This window comes from Malurus melanocephalus, unplaced genomic scaffold (assembly GCF_030028575.1).
Source record: "Malurus melanocephalus ecotype Western Australia unplaced genomic scaffold, MMel_1.1 scaffold_470, whole genome shotgun sequence".
Taxonomy (NCBI): domain Eukaryota; kingdom Metazoa; phylum Chordata; class Aves; order Passeriformes; family Maluridae; genus Malurus; species Malurus melanocephalus.
Genome location: NW_026623702.1, coordinates 345,791 through 358,619, shown reverse-complemented (window position 1 = coordinate 358,619; position 12,829 = coordinate 345,791). Strand labels below are relative to the sequence as shown.

The following is a 12,829-nucleotide window of genomic DNA, read 5'->3' as shown; positions in this document are numbered from 1 at the left end:
TGTGGGGCGCTGCGTGTGTGCAGACTGCGCGGTTGTCACGCGTGGGAGCCGCGTGTGGCGGGCGGGCCATCCCGCAGGAGGTGGCACAGGACGAGCCCGGTGCAAGGGGTGTCGCCGTGCGTGGCCCCYTCTGTGCACGGTCTGTGCCATCTCTGGGGTGTCGGGTCCCCCTTGGGACTCGTGTCGCCCGGGGGAAGCGGGTCAGGGGCAGCGAGCGTGCCCTCGGGCCGGGGGTGCCCCGGGGGTCTCTGGCTGTGAGCTCTGAGGGGCTCTGCAGCTCCAGTCTCGTCCGTGTGTGCTGGGGCAGCTGGGCCTCGCTGATGCTCCTGTGGGCCAGCCTGACCCAAAAATTCAGGTCAGCAGCGCACCCTCGGAGCAAGGAACTGGATTTTGCTGCGTGTCCGCCAAGTCTGTGGAATATGGTCTTGTGGCAGAAATTAGTCTCAACCTAATTAGGACTGGTTGCTTTCCCGCACGTATTTGATAAAATCCAGAAGATACAATCAGGGTTAAATTTGTGTGAGATAAACCTCTGCTGAAGGGAAAACCCAGGGCTGCCCCGCTGCCCGGGGCGGGTGTTGTGCTGCTGCCCGGGGCAGAGATGGACAGCTGGTGTGCTGGCACCGCGCACCGAGTGACAGAACGTCCCAATTGCATCAGGCCCTAATCGTGATTAAATAGCTGAAAAGCACCGCTCTGTGCTGATGAAAACTACAGTGCTTGTTGTGCAGCTGTTGCAGCCTTCTTTTCTTACTTCTTGTTGTGGAAATGGACCATTGGTGTGACAGTCAACACTGAATAATTTTAATAGGAACTGCTGTTGATTCACAGATATTCAGGGATTTTATTTTTCCAGTTCGACAGAATAYAGCAGCAGTTAATGATATTAACAGTTCATATCTAGCTAAAGTTGCTCACTCATGTTATTGCAAATGTACCCTGATGTGGAACACACGTATCAGCAGTCATTTTCCAAAGTTCATATTTCCTCTACTGTATTTTATGTTGAGCAAGAGGATTATTTGTGTTGTGTATGGGTCTTGTAATGAGGAGGTCTGGCAGTTGAATGACCAGAATCTTGAATTCCACTGGGCATCCAGTCACTTCTCATCCTCTAGGGAAGTTGTTTCTTGCTTTAGAAATATCAAGGTGGGTTGTTTASAGAGTTATCTAAATAGGAAGTGACTTGACATTCAAACATATTGTGAGTCAAACGTATTTATCATGAAGGCCCTTTTCAGGTAGTATTTATCAACATCAAGGAAATTTATAAAAAGACAGCATGCTTGTCACGTTTTCTGTTTATTAGCAATCCCATAGAAGAACAAAGTATTTGGGAGATTTGATGTATTCTTTAAATATGTATTTATTAATTATGGACAGAAGTAATAGGTAAGTAGTGAGAAAACAATAGTTCTGTTCTGTTAAAAGGATTTGAGCAAAAGTCATACTCAGCTTGGTAACAGTTAATTGTTCAGTGTTGTATACGAAGAAGGCATTGGTGCAGCTGTAGCTGAAACTTCATCCACYTATTTTTTGTTTACAGAAATTGGTTAAATATAATAAAAGTACAGCTGCACACTTCCTGCACATCTAAAATGCCCAGTGAAGCAGTGGAACGAAGGCTTTATCATACTTCAACACTTTCATCAAGTGCTGAAGAAAACCTTTAAATGGGCCCCTGTTGTAGTAAAAACGTTTGACATCTACTTGAGATTTTTCTGTCTTTTTGTGGCTCCTGCCATTTATCACTCTTTCCTAGCCCTTGAATGTTCTCATAAAGGAGGGTAATGCGGCCAAATGTCTTCCAGAAGATGGAGAGGCCACTGTGCACTTCAAACAARCTTCAATTTGTTGTGACACTTTCAACCTTGTTCCACTGTTCTTTTCCTCTGCTGTTTTTCAGGTACAAAAGCTGCTCTGTATGTGTCCAGTGGATTTCCATGGGCTTTTCCAGTTGGATGAACGTCGTAGGGATGCTGTTATTGCTTTAGGAATCTTCCTAATCGAATCTGACCTTCAGGTATTTTTCCCACTTAGGCTACTTATTTATCTTCAAAGATCTTGGATTAATTCAARTTTAGTTGTTCGGTGAATGAAAAATTGGTATTTGCTCTTCATAAAAATAGATTAAAAGATCAAAGATAAGATAYGGATATCAGAGATAAGGAATGGATGCAGGCAGGAGAGCAAGGAAGTACTGATAAGTGTGTTAGGYTGTAACCATAGCACTGCCACAGCCAAACTGCTGCCCTGTTTTCTGGTCATCATGGCTTAAGCAGAGAAAGAAAAGACTATTCAGGAGCATTTGCTCGAAGCAGGTGTGTCATTGCATGTTCTCCCCCACATGCTCCTGAAGAACAGGGATGCTCCAGTGCACTCCTGAAGGCCAGGTTTGCAATCGACCCTTTCATGCCGGGATAAGTAGACAGACAGGGCACAGAGGCTGCATTGTACACGAGCATCCCTTCTGTGTCTGCCAGCAGGGCCAAGACAAGCTGGTTCTCTTCCCTTTGACTGCTGGCCTGGCATTGTTCTGTGCAGAGGAAAGGAAGGATGGACAGAGTTCCAGGTCCAGTGCTATTAGACCTYACTTTAAGTTCCTTCATATTGTTAAGGTTTGCATCAGGCCTGAATTAGTTTGCTCCTGTTCACTATCTATGAGCTTTGGTACAGCTTTCATGGATATTAGGGACCTTGTTTTTTCTCCTTCTTGTGTTTGTTTGCGGTTTTCTTATAGCTCAGCTGTGCTTTGCTTTGATTTGCAGGTGAGGGAKCTGAAGTGTTACACAGATGTGTTAAGTGACTTGCATAAGGCCGTGGGATGGATMACATATACTGAATTGCCACTGGCACTCTGAATTCCTAGCTGTCTTAAAATGATTTTGGGACCTTGCTGYTAATTAATAAATTGTTTGGGGTTAGGTACTGTTCTGGAACATTTTCCTCATTTTTTTACAGAGAGTGAGCAGTTGCCTGGAGCGAAAGGCTTGGATTTAAGGCATTGAATTGGGTTACTTTCATTTGCTTGTTTTGAAATCAGTTTTGCAATAGTCAAGAAGCCTGTGGAGTAATCATTAGAAGCATGTTCTGTGTGTGCTAATATCTCTAAAATATCTTGAGATTATATGGTTTAGCTTTTCTTCTCCATTTTAAATAGAGTATTTTCTTTTTTAGCACAAGGATAGTGTGGTTCCTTATCTTCTCCGGCTCCTGAAGGGTCTTCCCAAAGTCCAGTGGATAGAAGAAAGCAATGCACGGAAAGGCAAAGGTGATGTTTATATTTTTTGATCTTTCTCATGGAATGCCAGCCAGGAAATAGAAATAGCAAAGGTTGTTCAGGACATGGTTCAAGGGGAGGGAAGAAGTCSTGCTAGGTTCTTACTTACCTCCTGGCTTGATAGCCTTTAATATTGATTTTTTTTAAAAGCCAAAGGAAGTTGAATAGATCCCTGTTTTCCTGCTTGGCTGCTTTTTGATGAATTGCACTTTCCAAGTAGCTCTGTGTTCAATATATTTTGTTACTAAACTGGAGAAGATTGTGTAGTAGTTAGAGCAGGAGAGTGGAACACRAGATTTGTGTGTTCTACTTTCAGCTTTGATGCTTAATTGCTGTTTAAACCACTTCATTTTTTTCTCCATTTTGTGCCTCTTAAAATTATATAAGGATACTTTTATGTAGTATTATATAACTAAGGTTTATTTCCAATTAGTTGAAAGTCTGGGAAAGTTTCTAATTATTTTGATTTTTCTTTTAACACTTATACTGACATTATGACGACTAGAGTGCTTCTAAATTTTGTATGTAATTCTATTTTGTGTAGAGTCTGTCTCAGAGCTTTATGACATGGGAGTCACTTATGTCTTCTTGCTTTATTGTAATTTGCCCTTTCTATATTGATTCTCTCTACCAAGGCTTAAGTGGCTGATTTTCCCTCCATCACTTCACAGGTTTGCTTCCAGTGGCAGAAAACTTCAGCTTCTGCTTAGTGACGTTGTTGTCTGACGTGGCTTACAGGGATGCATCTCTCAGAGAGCAGGTAGAATTCAAGTTTGTGCTGTTGTATTACCCATTTCTCCAATTCTGCAGTCCTGGCAAATATCTGGAAAAGAGCACAGCTGCTCCCTGTCAACAAGAGGCTGATTGCTTTAGCATGTGCTCTGATGCATTAATTTGCTTGTGTTAATAGTCAAGTATCTAGAGGATATTTATAGGTTTGTAGTTTTCTTTTGGGTRTCAGTCACTGAGCCCRGAGTTTTAGAATTCCAGTTTTGAGMCTGAGGTTGAAACTGGGTTTTGAGACTGGTTGYTGYGGTTTCTTTTTGTAGCAGCTCKCCCCAGACTTTACAAGAGAAGCTCTGTAACCTGAGGGAGGGCGATRTAATCTCTTAGTCACACAGCATTAAGAAATCTTTACAGAGGTGCTTACATTAATATTTACAAGTTTCATTTGTTGTAATGATCTGGTGTAAGATAATGATATCTGTTTACCAAAAGATATTTTTGTRTGTCTGTCTTGATGACTTTAGATTTTGGATGCAATTCTACAAGTAATGCAGTTCCTGTTGGGAATGTGCCAGACACCGCAAATGCATGATAAAGGTAGTGATAAAATTGTTACTGTATTTGTAACTCTGGTCCTCTGAACTTCTCTTATGTTTATTTGCTGATTATCAGGATCAATCCTGAAAAGTGAGTTTTGTCTTTCAGCTTCCCTTAGCGCTTTCTTTTCTGTTTTTTGCTGATTGGTAAATATGGAAGCAGAAGTGTAGTAATTTGTGATATGTTCATGGTTTTTCCTCTGCTTGTAGAAATCAGTCTGAAACTGTTTAGTGAAGTGGCAGCAAAACCATGAAGAGGAAGTTCTAAKTTACTATTAATGTGCTGTTACATGTGTTTTTATTTTCCAGAATATTTATGCAAGTATGCAGTGCCCTGCCTGATAGGAATTTCTCGAGCCTTTGGTCGCTACAGCAATTCAGAGGAGGCTCTCCTTTCAAAGCTTTTCCCTAAAATTCCCCCTCATTCTCTGAGAGCTCCAGAAGAGCTTGAAGGAATTCGCCGGCGATCCTTTAATGATTTCAGATCAATTCTTCCCAGTTCCCTGCTCACTGTTTGCCAGGAAGGAACACTAAAGAGAAAGACTAGCAGTGTATCCAGCATCACACAGGTTTGTATGGCTTACTCTGTATTGGAGTCAGTGCTGAGATATTTTCTTGTTCTCATTGGAATTAAGACTTTAGCCTGGATATGAGAGAGTCTCTTAACATAATGTTTGACCAAAACCAAAGATCTTCATTTTGGTTCCACAACTGAGTTTCAAAATAGTTTTGTAGTTTCTGAATTACTGAACAATCAGTGACAATCAGTTAAAGTAGCAACTGTGCTATTAARTCTTCACATGGAACAATTGGCAAATCCTATTCCTTGTGTTATCATTAAAAAGCATTGCAATGTATATCTGTAAATTTGGGAAGCTGGTACTTAATGGCAGAAGTTTTCCCAAGAGGATACAGGAGCTCTCACTGGTTTCACCAGGAGCTGTGGATGTTCATTGTCTTGGGGAAAGAATGGATTCAGATGCTGGGTTTGAAACCACAGACTATTATTAGCATAGTTTCATACAATAGAGGAGTCGTCATTCTGATCTCTTCCCTTTAGTCAAAAGCACTGAACTGGCTATTTTAACTTCCCATTTTTTTACTTCCCATTAACTTCTGGAATTGAGCTGTGATATTTCAGACCGAGTGATAGGTAGTTCCTGTTAGTTTTGCTTGAAGCTGTGTTTCATTTTAAAGTGTACAAACTACTCCCTGACAGGTTTTTCAATGTTTTATAATTATTTTTTAAAATATGGCTTTTGTGCAATATTTCAGGTTAGTCCTGAACGTGGGATTCCTGCTCCCAGCTCTCCTGGAGGATCTGCAGTTCATTACTTTGAAGGTAGATTACCTTGCAGAGGAACAGTCTTTGATTTGGGGGGGTTTGTTGCTATTTATAGAAAATTGAAAACAAGAAACCTYTGACCCCTTTCTCTCCCTTCTAGAATTCTTGTAGGAATTCAGTGACACATGCCTGCTAGGATTTTGAAAAAACCTGTAGTTTAAAGATATAGRAAGTAATTATTAACACTAATAGTTTCCAGGCTCAGTTGTTTCTGGCAGGCTTTGAGAGATATGATTCCTTTCCTGCTAGGCAGTGCCTGGTACTGGAGAGCTTAATTCAGCCAGGCCAAAAATATTTCAAGAGATTAGGCTGAGTAACTTTGAGGAACAAGTGTTAATATTGTGCTTCAGTYGACAACTACATTGTTAGTCTAGGGTCTGGAATTTTGAGGCTCATAGCATGTTGTGTAAATCCAAAACAGCTGCTCCATTGGGAGTAAGTGTGATGTGGGTCATTGTGTAAGACCCACTCGTTTGCTGGAGCAAGAAATACTGAAGGAGACACTGGAGTGGAGTGTTCACTAGTGTGCATTAGTTACTGTATCATACAAAGCCAAAACCTGACAAAGTTTCATGGATTWACAACTGCTACCACTGAGTTGTGGAAGAGCTCTAGCTGTGTGTTCTAAGTCAAAGCAGGGCTTARAAATAAACTCTCCTTCATGAATTATGTGGAGGACTGGCTCTACATCTGAGCTGTTCTGGTGTCTCTGGTTTTGTCTGGCCCTTTGAGGTTTTTAACAGTTTGGACTTTCTCTGTTTCTGGGCCTTTTGCCTCTCTTGAGCCCTGGCTTAAATTAATTTCTTCCACATTGCTTTTCTTTTTCCTTTGCACTGCTGTTTCTAGAGGCATCTTTTCCTCAGACATATAATGGGATATATGTAATTCTTAAATTGTCAAGTAGGAAGAGACCTATCTTCTGTCTACCTTGTTGAACCAGTGTATTCTTCAAGGTTGTGGTCTTCATGATTTGAACTAAAACAAAAAGCAAGGCTGCACGTTAGAGAGATGCTATAAAATAWTCTTGAATCTGTAGTTGAATAGTGGACAACTTAGTAAAAATTTGGAATGATTTTAATGCTTTCTGGTAGAATTATGATTATACTAATCAGGATTTTATTTTCAGTACTAACTTCTACCAGATATTTCAGCTACAGGCAGCCCTCATATTAGTTCTGTTGATATAGTTTGTGGTGGTCTTGCCTTGTGAAGAGGATGAGTAATGACCTTGGTTTTATTCTGGCCAAGGCTAAGAACCGAGGACTTTTTTTTTTGTCGTCAATAAATAGTCTTGCTTGAAAGCTTKTTAATCACAAGAACATTACTCTAGCACAGCCACCTGAGCACTTAGAAAGGCACGACATGGAATTTCTCAAGAGGAAACAGAGCCAAGAGCAGTTTGCTGARCAAGTTGTTTGCTTAATTGAGTACTTGAATCTGAAAAATCATTTGATTCTCTTTGCTTTCAAATTGCAGTKGTGAATTGCTGCCTGTTCTAAGACGAATACTGCGCCATGTGTTCATTTCATCTAATGTAGGGGAAAAACTTGGAAGATAGTTTTGACTTAATATGTTCTTTGCATCTCTGTGCTTCTGATCTAAAGGGCATTTACAAATGTTTTCAGGTAAATGCACAGGAGTATGGAAAGATTTGTCAGAAGTGCCTCTGACATGGACAGAAGTCTTTGTATTTAATTCTTCTGTTGTGATGGTAAACTTCTAATGGCAACTGTGTCATAGTTTTCTGTCTTGGTTGATGATGAGCTGAAATGCACCTCCAGACTGTGTTAGAAATCATTCTTTATGTTAAGTTAAAGAAATTTAATATCTTTTCTCTCCTCAAACTTGTATTTCCATTATTTTYTTCTGATCAGGTTCATATCTTCCTGATGGGAGTGCACTGGATCCTGATTATTACTTCTCCACAATCAGCTCCAGCTTTTCAGTTTCTCCTCTCTTCAATGGTATTAACAATAAAGAGTTTAACATCCCTCTGGAAATGCTCCGACAGCTGTTGAACATGGTATGTGATGGCTCCTTATGAAGGCTGTAATGTCATTCTCTTCTAGATATTTGTGCTAGAAATAGATGCAATTTAAGATTTAAGCTTTTGGAATTGCAAGTAAAATGACAGCCTTTGTCTCTCAAGCTTTGTATAATGTTATTTTTATGGCATTTCATGTCATGCTTCAGTGATGTTCCTAAAAACGCTCTCATACAAACCATACAGAATTTTGAAAATCAAATAAGCTTCTTTCAGCTGCTTCCTGTTGAGTCTTGCAGACCACTTGTTCTGGTGTAACCTGCATTCTGCTGGTTGCTGAAATAGAAGATTGGGTTTTGCTGTGAGAGTGAGACTCCTCTCCAGAAGGCTTTGGTTGCTGGGAATTCACAAAAGTGACAGAAGGTGCAGGCCCTGTCTGCTTCTGGCACCAGCTATTTTGGAACAGCAGAGAGGCTCAAATGTTCTTGCTGCAGCCTTAATTTCATCTGACACTTTGTGATGAAGTGACTTCTGTTTTCTGTGCACAAGCAAAATTGTATTAAATGATATTCTCCTCCTATCTAGAGTCACCAACAAGAACATCCTATCTTAGTTTGGCTTTTTTTTTCTCTCCATAGGTAAAGCAGATTGTTGAGGATTCTCTTCTGAAAACCTTAGATGCAGTTATAACTGAAGTTGTAGAGGTGTGTTTTTACCTTCCTCCTTAATGATTTTAATACTTGATTTTTTTTTTCCTTATTACTTTCAAAATTAGTATTTTACTTAGGTAAAGTATGCCTTCTCTTTGCAAAATGCTGCTAATTTAATTTTTGAACAGTTCTTTTAGTGGTTTAAATCTAGCCTTGGACTGTGTAAAAATGGTGAAGGGGGTGTGGTATTTTTCASTAACGTAAAAGGAAATAGTTATTTTCCTACATTAGCTCTGTTGTCCTAATAAATTACAGCATTGGTTGCCCAAAACTGGTTTCTTGTAGGCTGAGATCTTTCTAGCATATTGCAGTAGTGTTGTGTTTTTCTTAGGGATATGAAATGCATTGGTTGTTTTCTCTTTGTGGCTTGGAAACCACTGCTACTCTTTTAGGTGCCATTGCTATGAGTTTATCAGTGTTGCAGCTCATGGACTTTTACTCCAGAGTTGGTTCTGTAGGTCTGTGAGTCCTTATTTCAGAACAAGGACTTGTTTCTTGTTCTCCTCTCCCCTGGGTGMAGTTCTGTCACAGCCTCCACCACATTTTATGGAGTTTGCCTCATTTCCTCAGGGCATAAAGCTGTGGTGAAAGGGGTGTGTGCTCAAATGTGTGCAGAAATGACTCTGCTCTGCTCTCCAGCTTCCCTCAAGCACTGCCATATTCAAAATGTAGGCCTGAGTGAAGACAACTTCCGCCTCTTTTCTTGCTAGTGAGAGCTTCCAATCCCCCCTTTTTTTTTTTCTTTTTTAGTTTTTAGCCCCTCTGTTGAAGAGAACAGACATGTTCTTCAAATCAGTGACTAAATCCTGTTTAATGCACTGAATGGCTATGCGTGTTCTGTTGTTAAAAATGGAGGGGGAAAAGCTGTGAGGTTACTTCTTGTACCTGTTTTATATGTTTTATTTGTTTACACTGTGGAGGTGGAATGAGATGTAGTTATTGATATAATGGAAAATACTTCCTTTTGAATCCATCRGATTGCTTCTTTTCTCTTTCAGACAGGGACTAGCACAGATCTCTATTACAAAACATTCAGTGACCCTCTTTACCTTGCTCAGTTTAAAATGTTGAGAGACACWCTATACTATATGAAAGGTATAGTATTTATCTTTTTTTTTTTTTAATTTATCCTTCACAATCCCAAGCATCATCTGCTTTGTATTGAGTACTTGAGCATTGGGGTTTGCACTTTCTGGGAACTCTATAAATGGTATTAAATTTGTATTTTGAAATGCTTCCATGTAAAAAAAGGTGCTGTGAAAGTAGAAAAAAATGCTTTGAATGCCATTAAAAGGATTAATAGATGACATTTGAATTATCTATTCACTGGTGGACTTTGCTATTTAGACAGGACATAAACTTGATTAAATAATTTCATTTATAATGTAGCAACGAATTTTATATAGGCTGTTATTCTGATACACTGACTTCCATCCTTCCAGTATAATGTTTTCTTTTCTTTCTTTAGACCTTCCCAACACATTTGTGAAGGAAATCCATGATTTTGTGTTGGAGCAATTCAACAGCAGCCAGTCAGAACTTCAGAAAATCCTCCACGATGTGGATCGACTGCACCACGAACTGAGCCCTTTAAAACTGCGTTGTCAGGCCAATGCTGCCTGTGTGGACCTCATGGTGTGGGCTGTGAAAGATGAGCAAAGTAAAAAAACCCTCTTTGGTGTCTGCAGTGTCTCTCTGTTGTGTTCTAAATTGTAGAAATGCTTACAGAGTAGATGTAACTCAGAGAAATGTTAAATTTCAGTGGAATACTTTTTGCTTTTAGAATATAAAACTTTCATTGAAAGGTTGTCAGATCAGTTAGCTGGGTAATTAGACATTTCTATGGAAATAGAAACTTTCTATTGCTTATCTCCAGGGKATGGTACAAATGCTGACTTGCATGCAGTTATTTATTTTCTAGTTTCTGTTTTATTTATTACTCTTAATGTCTTAAATATTTCTCAGTGATTCTTTTAAAGGAAATGTTTTTATTAATTGCTCGCAGGACTGGGAAACGTTCTCACTTTTCCTCCATTTTCTTTSTTGTTGTATAAATCTTACATGCTCTGAATATGTGAAGGACTTTTTCCTTTGGTTGTTGCAGTGCTTGCTTTCTGTTCAGTGTGAATTGCACTCAAAATCAGCTTCAAGTACTGTCATTCTTTCAGTCATGGTGTTTGACAGAGCTGTTTGGTGCAGATGCTGTATTTCCAAAACTGTTTTTGCAGAAGCAGCACTACATCTTTTTGAGGAATTATATTATAAGAAGAGTGAAGCCTTTAAATTCTCTCCATTATTTTAGAAATTTCCATAAACATTGGGTTGTGTGTGGCCTAATAACAAATCTGAGATGAATTTTTCTATTGGACTTTTTGTTTAAGGTGCAGAAAACCTGTGCATCAAGTTATCAGAGAAGCTGCAGTCAAAAACCTCAAGCAAAGTCATAATTGCTCATTTGCCGCTGCTGATTTGCTGTTTGCAGGTTTGTCTTTACCGTATTTGTCATTAATTACATTAATTACTCACTGTATCAGTGAGTGAGAGTTGGGGGAGTTTTACGTCTTCCTAGAAGACTTTATCTGCTTTTTGAATTACTTTCCACCACTGTGTTCTACAATTGGATTTTAGAGGTCTGGTATTAAAATTAGTAACTGCTTTTAGAATTTTCTTAGCTCAACTACTTCTTGAAGAATAATATTCATGAGGATTTTTAACCAGTATTTATCTTCTGAAATATTTAGCTTCTTAGTGCATGACACAAATAGTAAAATACTGGGAGTGGTAGGTCACTGAGGTTTTAAACGAAACCTTGGTTATTTTAACTTTTATGTCTTCTTATTGGGCACTTACCTATAGTGTCATGAATGTRTTTTCCACCACATAAGTAGTTCGTTATCAGGTTCCTCTAAATGTTGGAACTTGTCCAGTAACTTTATTTTTGGAGAGAACAGTTCATTTCATGTAACTTCTGTGAAATCACCCAGAAAGAGAGCAGCAGAGCTTGACACACTCTAGAATAACCTAAAAGAGTTAGAGGCTTAAAATATCTAAATCTTCTCATASAAATGGAATCTCTCAGAACTATGTAGGGTTTGTTTTGTTTTCTGGCTGTTGGTGTTGAGCTGAAGTTGTAAGCTTACATTAAAATAAAAATTGTGCTGTTTTATTCTAAAGCTGTGTTTTGTTGGTTTTTGGTTTTTTTTTTCCCTTTTTAGGGTCTTGGTCGTTTGTGTGAGAGGTTCCCTGTTGTGGTTCATTCTGTCAATCCATCATTGAGAGACTTTCTTGTGATACCTTCCCCAGTGCTTGTGAAACTCTACAAATACCACAGCCAGTATCATACAGGTAAAGGAAAAAAGCCAATTCTCCAAAGTGATTGGTTTCCAACTTGTGTGGCTTTTTCATGATTTTGGTATTTTGTGGTGATAGACGGTAGATGAAAATGGAGGTGGAATTGTGTAAATTTTTTTTGGAGGTGGAGAGGAGGAAAGCAAATGAAATCCAGGTAGAACTGTATGTAAGGGTAAGAGTAGAACTGCTGTGTCTCTTCTGCTGATCACTTCTGCCCTGAGTGAGCCTCTGAAGCCAGAGCCGAAGCATAATTATCCTCATGGTGAAGGAAAAGAATTCACATACCCAGCTGGAACCTCCCTTGTTTCAAGTTGTGGCTGYTGTGTCTCATTCTCCTACAAAGGCTGCTACTGTCTGCCCTGTAGCCTACTTTGCACTTTGGGAGGCAGCCACTGGGTCTGTCCAAAGCTGCCCCTTCTCCAGACTGAACAAAATCACTCAGACTCCCCAGACACATCCTGTGCTCTGGCCACATGACTGTCTTGGCATTTGGCAGGTTTTTGTTGTTGTTTTTAAATTTTAATAGCAAATTATGATATCCAGAAGAAAAGGTTCCATTTGAATCACTCGCTGATGCAAAAGCAGTATTGTAATGCAAAAGCAGAACAAGGAAGTAGTAATGACTAAATTCAGGAAAAATTAAGTGCAGTAATATCTTGTATAGCTCCTCAAATAGTTTTGATTTCTGTGCTCTTGTGTACTTAGTAGGTGGGAATGACATCAAGATTAGTGTAACCAACGAGCATTCAGAGTCCACTCTAAATGTAATGCCTGGCAAGAAAGGTCAGCCATCCATGTATGAGCAGCTACGTGACATTGCCATAGAAAACATCTGCA

General features: G+C 39.5%; 1 protein-coding gene across 2 annotated transcripts in view; it reads left to right on the top strand.

Moving 5' to 3' along the window:
- Positions 1-1,889: 1,889 nt before the first annotated feature.
- PI4KA (phosphatidylinositol 4-kinase alpha) overlaps positions 1,890-12,829 on the top strand; it is a 50,972-nt gene continuing 40,032 nt past the window's right edge. Inside the window, exons 1-13 of one of the 2 annotated variants that reach the window (XM_057380764.1) lie at positions 1,890-2,023; positions 3,178-3,271; positions 3,952-4,040; positions 4,531-4,603; positions 4,912-5,171; positions 5,878-5,944; positions 7,822-7,970; positions 8,570-8,635; positions 9,640-9,736; positions 10,110-10,301; positions 11,023-11,123; positions 11,857-11,986; positions 12,701-12,829. In XM_057380764.1, the coding sequence (XP_057236747.1) occupies positions 1,925-2,023; positions 3,178-3,271; positions 3,952-4,040; positions 4,531-4,603; positions 4,912-5,171; positions 5,878-5,944; positions 7,822-7,970; positions 8,570-8,635; positions 9,640-9,736; positions 10,110-10,301; positions 11,023-11,123; positions 11,857-11,986; positions 12,701-12,829 (1,546 nt within the window). In that variant the 5' untranslated portion in view covers positions 1,890-1,924. Of the gene's footprint in view, positions 2,024-3,177; positions 3,272-3,951; positions 4,041-4,530; positions 4,604-4,911; positions 5,172-5,877; positions 5,945-7,821; positions 7,971-8,569; positions 8,636-9,639; positions 9,737-10,109; positions 10,302-11,022; positions 11,124-11,856; positions 11,987-12,697 lie in introns of both variants that reach the window. The other variant, XM_057380763.1, reaches the window with a different exon arrangement.